At 52.5% G+C, this 7,682-nt stretch overlaps 1 protein-coding gene across 1 annotated transcript; it reads right to left on the bottom strand.

Annotated features, from left to right (window-relative positions):
- Positions 1-2,430: 2,430 nt before the first annotated feature.
- On the bottom strand, positions 2,431-3,132 carry RNF186 (ring finger protein 186). Its single transcript, XM_032303753.1, has one exon. It carries the CDS (start codon positions 3,130-3,132, stop codon positions 2,431-2,433), a length of 702 nt encoding a protein of 233 aa, XP_032159644.1.
- Positions 3,133-7,682: the final 4,550 nt, after the last annotated feature.

Here is a 7,682-nt window from a genome sequence, read left to right as displayed (position 1 = left end):
TTTTTTAAAAAAAAGATTTTATTTATTTATTTTGAAAGATTGAGAGTGTGTGTATATACATGGAAGGAGGGACCAAGGGAGAGGGAAAGAGAGAATCTCAAGCAGACTCCATGCTTAGTATGAAGTCTGGCACAGGGCTCGATCTCATGACCCTGAGATCACGACTTGTGCTGAAGTCAAGAGTTGGACGCTTCATTGACTGAGCCACCCAGGAGCCCCTTTTCTTTCTCTTTAGTGTAGACCATAGATTCCAGAATTCTGTGGCCTCTCTGGGCACCTGACTACTGGAATTCAGAGCCTCCTGAGGTTTCTCCTGTTATCCTTTGCAAGCCCACAGGCAGAAACCAGCTTCCTGGTCATTCTGGACCAGCACGTAAGGGAGACAGCTTGATGGAACAGAAAGAGCTCTGGATTAATTCCTTGGGGGAGTTCTGGAAGTGATTGGCTGGGTGACCTTAGGCAGAGGAATTTACCTCTCTGACCATTAGTCCCTTCATTGGCAAGATGATTTCAACTTCATCAGGTTGTTATGAAGACTCAGCTAGAAAATTCGTGTTAGTGTGGTGCTTGTCACATTGTAAGACTCAGTAAATATGTGCCCATCATTATGATGGTAGAAATGGGGTTGTCATTGGCAACTTGAAACCTTGGTGGAGGTTTCTTCTTGGTGGAGAGCCCGAGCACCAGATAGAACATGAGTGGAGGTGCGTGGGGGAAATGTTCTTTCTCTATCCTACCATCCCAAATGGCACATGCCCGAGGCCGGCTCAGGAAATGCAGAACAAGTTCCATCATTTGCTCATCGTGGGAAGACAGGGTGTTCTTCAAGCTCACCCGAAGAACTCACACTCACACACACTGCCAGCACGAGGAGTAACAAGAGCACGGGTATCCCGGAGTTGCCCTGGAAATACCTTTACAAGAAACAAAGGAAGGCACCCAGATTGCAAGAACAGCTATTTGCATGCATCCTTATGTTTTGAGTTTTCTCTGTGTGAGTTCAGAGGGGATGTGACTCCTGTCCACTGCTCAGGGGCCCAGCTGTGCTGCCGTTCCTGGGCTTCGGGGGACTTAGGAATAATCCAGTCCAATGAGCTCATTCCAGGGAAAAATGAAACGCAGAGAGGCAAATGATCTTGCTGGACAACATATACCCACGAGGCCAGAGTCCTTCCTTTGGGCTCCAGTGGCCGACTTCTGTCATCCCCCTCCTCCAGAGGCACAATAACCATGAACAACGCCCACCGTGCACCTGTCATCCTTCCAAGAGGCAAAGTGGGGAAGGACAATGGATCGTGCCCAGTGAGCCTCCTGAGGTTTCAAGTCTGCTTCCCAATTAAGAGGCCTTTGGAGGGAAACAAGGCGTCATCTCCCACCCTCCATTCCCCTGGATCCCTAAGCCCCTCCTCTAGCTGAGACCCGATCCTGGCAACCCGGGAAAGTCATTCCCTCCGGCAGAAGCCTCCTCTACGTTCCAGAGCAGCCTTTCAGAAGGCAGTGACTGTCAGGGTGAGGCGGGAGAGGTGGGGTTATTGTCAAGAACCATTGCATTTATGGGGCCTTTTATCTTTATGACAAGAGCTCAGATGGGAGTTGAAATGCAATCACACAGGAAAAGCAACACCCTTACGGAGCGTGAGGCCGCGCATCTGATGAGCGGTGGGACCTGCTGTTGGGTGGGGGCGGGGGGAGTCCTTGTAACCTTGAGATTCTCTGAGAAGCCAGAGCCCAATGACACGGGCCTGGGCAATCTGGTGGGTGTACTGGAGAAATTCCCAGACTCCCCTACATGCTCTCCACCCCTCCCCAACTCTGCTGAATGAACGTGGGACCCCCAGCAGCCCCAGAGCCACTCCTTCACACAAATTCCGCCCCCTCCATCCCGGAAGGCGACTCACGAGAACACCCAAACCACCAGGACCTTCGTGGAGCTGGGCAGCATAGGAGGGCTTCCCCGGGGTGGGGGGATTACAACTTCCCAGGAGGAAAAATGTGTCAGAGTCACAGATCTAAACAAACTGCCTCAAAACACAAAAGACCGAACCAAAACAAAGCGAGAAAATAAAACCACCTCCATAAGTTGCAAAAAAAGGAGTCTTGGTTCTATTTGTTCTGCAGTAAGTTCATCAACGTATACAAAGAAAAACCAGGAGCATTAGAGTAAGGAGGAAACAGAAGGCTCCTTGCGGTGGTCAAGGAATCTGCGCCCCCTCCAAGACCCTGCGCGGTTTAGATGCGCTGTGTCTCGGGCAGACGTTACGACTATCACCCAGGCACTAGTTCTTGACCCAACACAACCCGGCTTTGGCTCGCAAGTCCAGCAGGTATGTAATCCTCCAAGGGAAGCAGCCTTCGTTCAGAGTCCCTTCACTGGTCGCTGTGAGCCTAATGGGGCCCAAGAGGCAGCAGGTGCCGTCTCTTGGGGTGCGCTCAGGCGATGGAAGAGATCTCGCTGTGTTTCCGTTCTCGGCAGAATACAGTCCCGGGGGAGGGACAGCAGCTGCCCTGGCTGCTGGCGTGACAGCAGAAGACGGAGGACATTAGCAGGGCCAAGGCGATCACTGAGGCGAGCACCCACCGGATGACGCCGGGGTAGACAAAGGGCAGAATGAGGACAATGAGCAAAACCAGCAGGAGCAAGTGCACGGCCAGGCGCCGGGCAGCCACGCGGTTGGCGGTCGCCTCTTCCTGCGCATCCTCTCCCGCAACGCCGGGGTGCCCTGCCGCCGAGGGGGCGGAATCTGCCAGTCTCTGCGGACAGAGCCGCACCTCTGGCCACGGCCGGCTTAGTCGCCCCACCACGGCCTCCTGGTCGCGCAGGCTGCAGATGAGGCCCCCGGGGACAGAGGTGGCCTGGCGGCACAAGGGGCAGGTGACGGACCAGGTGTTGTCCTGGACACACAGCAGGAGCTTGAGGCAGACGGCACAGAAGGAGTGCTGGCAGCCCAGCAGCTTGGCCGGCCGGGTACAGCTGTAGGCCTCCCGGCACACCAAGCACTCTAAGTCGCCATCCGAGGAGCTCCAGTGGCCCCCTGTCGGGCCTGTGGCCTTGGCGGAGAGGGGTGTGGCTCTTGCCGAGATGGGCTGGGGCTGCTCTGGGACCCGCAGCTGCGGGATGTCTGCGCAAGCCATTCGGAGTCAGCGGGACCAGGCAACTCGGGGCCTGGGCGTGGAGGAAGGGTAACTGCCGGCGCCGTTGGGACCTGGATGCTGTCTGGCCTCCGGCCGGGCGTATCTGTCTCGCTGGCCTCCTCGTCAGGCGCCTGGTGACAGCAGCCGTCTATGGCCCCTTCTCCTGGGGCTGCTCAGCTTGGCTCTTGGCTTTTGTCTTCTCCCGAGATATTATTATTTCTTTTCTGGAAACCTAGGGTTAATCAGTAACTTGTGAGCCTGGGGACCTTGAGTTGCCTGATAGGAAGGCCGGAGGGGGCAGGGCCCGAACTGTGAGTCAGGACTTTCCTGTTGGGACCAGGTGTCTCAGGAGTAAGATGGTAGCTGATGAGCTCCCAGATGCGTTAGGATCCTCACTCTCCCCTGCCCCCTGGAGCCTTTAAAAAAAATGCAGATCTCTAGGCTGCAAACCCAAAGACTGCAATCCTCTGGCAGGTCTAGATGGGATTTAAGAACATTTGGTCACAGTTAACAGACATCTCTGACCATGATGCTGATGAGGGTGGCCGGGAGAACCCACTTTGAGAAATCTCACCCCTAGCCAGATTTCAGACAAAACCTTCCAGAGGTCAAGATGGGTGGCCAACAGTTTTGTGCTTCGAGCACATTTGCTGACAGGTGACCTCGTGTAAAAGGGACATGGAGGGGAAAAAAACAAAAACAAAAACACACAACTGAGTGGGTGGCAAGGGGTGGTGGGGCGTGGGAAGAAAGCCCGGGCCCCCACAGAAAAACCCAAACCCAACTGCTCACGGGTCTCTCTCATACCTGCTACTGTAGCCAGGTGCTTCCTTGTCCCAGCAGCTGTACGGACAGCTACGGAGTCCCGAGCATCACGCTTGGGGCCTGCTTTGCCTGCATCTATCCAATGACAGGTCCAATGACAGGTGTTATTTTTGGGCATGGGGAACATATGTCCTTGGGGGTCGTAAGAGCTGCTGCCCTTTATTTGGGGTTACTGGGAGCCAAGCCCTGTGCCAGGCGGTCTCCTGGGGTCCCTGCACAGCCTGTAAGTGAGGCGCTGTGAGGCCCGGGAGCAAAGACGGGGTGTGGTCAGGGCAGGCTGGCTGGCAGCCTCCCAGGTGGACTCCCATGGGGTCAGGGCCCTGTGGAATCTGCCAGGACCCAAGGTCAGGTTCCCAGGAACTCAGTCTCACCAGCTCACATGGACTCCAGGCGGCCGACTCCACCAGGAAGGACTCCCGCGGAACTGACGGACGTGCACAGCGTGCAAGTTAGGAGAACGGGATGCCCCTACGTTGCCTTGAACTTCGGAGGGTGGGGTGGCACAGTCCATTCCTTCAAAACGTGCCTCACATCGGCTGCATCGACTCCAGGAGGACGTGCCGAATGGTCCTTTCCTGCTCATGTCACCTGTTGAGGTCCACAAAGGGTCCAGCTCTTTCCATCCAGCTCTTTCCTCCACCCCAAGGGGCAGGCCCTGCCCCCTGCTCCACCCTGCCCCGCCCCCGACTGGGCTTCTGTCTTGGCAATCCAGTTCCCCAAATTCCGCCTCTGCCAAGGTGTTTCTTCTTGGCCCTCAGCTTGACCGGTTGTTTCTTCCCACTAATGCTTTCCCCAAGTCAAGCTGAAGGGGGCCTTGGATCTGGCTCTGGGCTTCCGTTTTTACCCCATGCCCAGCATCCATCTTGCCTTCTCCAGGAGCCGGTCCTGTTTTTCTTTGAGGCAACCATTGCTGACCACTGTGGTTCCCGTTCTGAGGAAGGGGGAAGGGGACGAGATTCAGCAAAACCCATCAGCGTATTCTGTCCTATTGGCTGCAGCCGTTGATTTCCACCCAGGCAAGTGATCTAAACCAAGCCAAAGAGATTCAACTCTGGAACTTCCAAGGAGAAGCTTCCCTTACTGCTAGGTTTCCAAACTGGAGGATGGGCCCCTGGGCCTGCTAGGACCTCCAGGTCAGAGAACTTGCCTGAGAGTAAGGCGAGCGCAAAAGAAAGATGAGAAGAGAGTCAGAAACAGCCCTCATGACATTGTTTGAACGCCTGGATCCAGCCATACCTGCAGCGAGAGCTCTATCTTCAGATTTTTTAGTTATATTAATCTATGAAACCCACCCGTTTTCATTCTTCAGCCAGCTCAAGCTGGATTTCTGTCCCTTGCATGAGAAAGTCTTCTGAGTAACATAGCAAGAGATGAAGACAAGAAGCCTTTACTTGCTGTTGGACGCAGGGTCAAGCATCACAAGACAATCAACCCGTACATGGCCAAGAGTGAACGAAAGCCTGTGTGTTCCTATGCTCAAAGGGAATCTGTCTTTCTGCTGCTTTGACTCATATCAAATACTACTCTGTGTTTTCTAAACCCTGGGAAGGGTTGGGGATGGAGGAGGAAAAATTTGTTGAGCTGTATTCATTTATAATGAGAAATAGAAAATCAGGTGGACAACACAGTGATGTCAGCATGGCTAGTGCTCCCCACTGCCGCCGCACCTCTGCTAGCCAGCTCTAGGGAAAGCGAAATTATCAAGAAGGTTGCTCGCTGGGTGAGCTTGTTATCAGACCAAGGGAAACTTTATGGGTCGTGTCTAAAGAGGAAACTTTTGATATCACTGGGCAATCATCATTAAGAAAATTTATTACGGGGCGTCTGGGTGGCTCAGTCAGTTAAGAGTCTGACTTCAGCTTGGGTTGTGATCCCAGAGTCCCTGGATTGAGCCCCACATGTGGCTCCGTGCTCAGCGGACAGCCTGCTTCTCCCTCTGCCCCTCACCCTGCTCATGCTCTCTCTTGCTTATTATCTCTCTCTCTCTTTCCTAAATAAACAAATAAATAAATAATGTTTTTTAAAAAAAGGAAAATATATTGGTTGTAACAGCCCAAATATTACAGGAAAATAGAAAGTAGAACATGGAAGTTCCTTTGACTACTGCTCCTGAGAATGATGGCTTTTCACAGCACATTCCGTCGTGTTTCTTGCATCCTGCCATGGTAGTTTGGGAATTTATTTATTTATTTATTTATTTATTTATTTAATTATAGTAGGGCAACACAGGGCTTGAACTCATATCCCTGAGATCAAGACCTGAGTGAGATCAATGGTCGGACGCTTAACCCACTGAACCTCACAGGTGCCCCAATACTTTGTTTCTTAAAGGTGCTTTGGCTTAACTATCTAGAATCAGCACTGGCTTTAAACTGGACATCCGGCGCTTGTCACTTGACTAGCCGTGTGACCTTAGGCGAATCACTTCAGCTTCATTGAGGCTCTGATTTTAATTTGGTCAAATGAAGACATTAACATTGTAGGAAATTGTGGGAGAGAGTGCTTTAAGCCCCTCACCTCCATCCGACTGCTCAGGGAAGACTCAGTAAGGTAGGCACCTTGCTTTGTAACCCACCTCGATGTCATTGATGTCTCCCAGGGACGTGGAGATCAGACGGTTTGGTGATCTGGTTAGCTGGTGCCTCTCAAGGAGGAGTGAATATGTGCAGGGATCTGGAGCGTAGCCTGAATCAGCGCTGTCTCAAGGGAAGTGCAAAATGTCTCCAGAGACGTAACATGCAAATTCATCTAGGATTCTCAATTCTGCTCTGTTATGTTTGTGTTTGCTGTAATATGAAAATTTGAAACCTTCGAGTCCTTCCACATCTTCAAACAAAATACATTTGTTTTTAATTGCTATACAAATATGAACTCATTTGTTCTTTGTAAAGTCTTCCCCCCCCCCTTTAAGTGCATTTTCTGGGGCGCCTGGGTGGCGCATCGGGTTAAGCCTCTGCCTTCGGCTCAGGTCATGATCCCAGGGTCCTGCATCGGGCTCTCTGCTCAGCAGGGAGCCTGCTTCCTCCTCTCTCTCTGCCTGCCTCTCTGCTTACTTGTGATCTCCCTCTGTCAAATAAATACATTAAAAAAAATAATAATAAAGTGCATTTTCTTCTGTCCAGTGGCTTCCTCCAACCCTGTCGCTCTATGGAGCTTGAGAAGTACAGCCTCAAGGGAGATAGACTTCCACAGTCCACTGCCAGTGGGGAAGCCAGAGCCAGTTCTCCCAATGGACCCTCTGGGCACGTCGTGCTGGTAACCATGGACTGACACCCTGCAAAGACATTGCTGATCTGAGCTTAAGGTCTGTCTCTCTCAAGTTCACCAGGGGAGGAGTGAGAAAACAGCAACGTCATGAGGTTAAAGTGTTTGATCCATGCCTGGCCTCTGATTTTGGCCAACGCACGCTCATTCCACATTCCAGCATCCACCAAGGACTGTGCCCCAGTCAGATGCCCCATCGTCTTTGGTTCTCTCTGCCTTGAGCTGGCTGGTGTCTCAGCTTACAGCCTTATTCTAGAATTCCTGCCTCTGTGCACATCAGGACCCCGCCCCCTACACCTCCCCCGCACCCCCTACCCCCACACCCCAGCCCCGAGCATCTGTGGTCTGAGGACAGTCTGCTGGAGGAGACAGAGGAATAGCATTTGGAACAAAGTCACAGTATCAAGATGACAAAGATCAAGTACGAGGAGAGGGAGAGACGAAGCACCCACTGCGGGACG

The sequence above is a fragment of the Mustela erminea genome, chromosome 10 (genome assembly GCF_009829155.1).
Source record: "Mustela erminea isolate mMusErm1 chromosome 10, mMusErm1.Pri, whole genome shotgun sequence".
In the NCBI taxonomy this organism is placed as follows: Eukaryota; Metazoa; Chordata; class Mammalia; order Carnivora; family Mustelidae; genus Mustela; species Mustela erminea.
The sequence above is the reverse complement of the archived record's forward strand: the minus strand, read 5'-3'. Positions and strand labels throughout refer to the sequence as shown.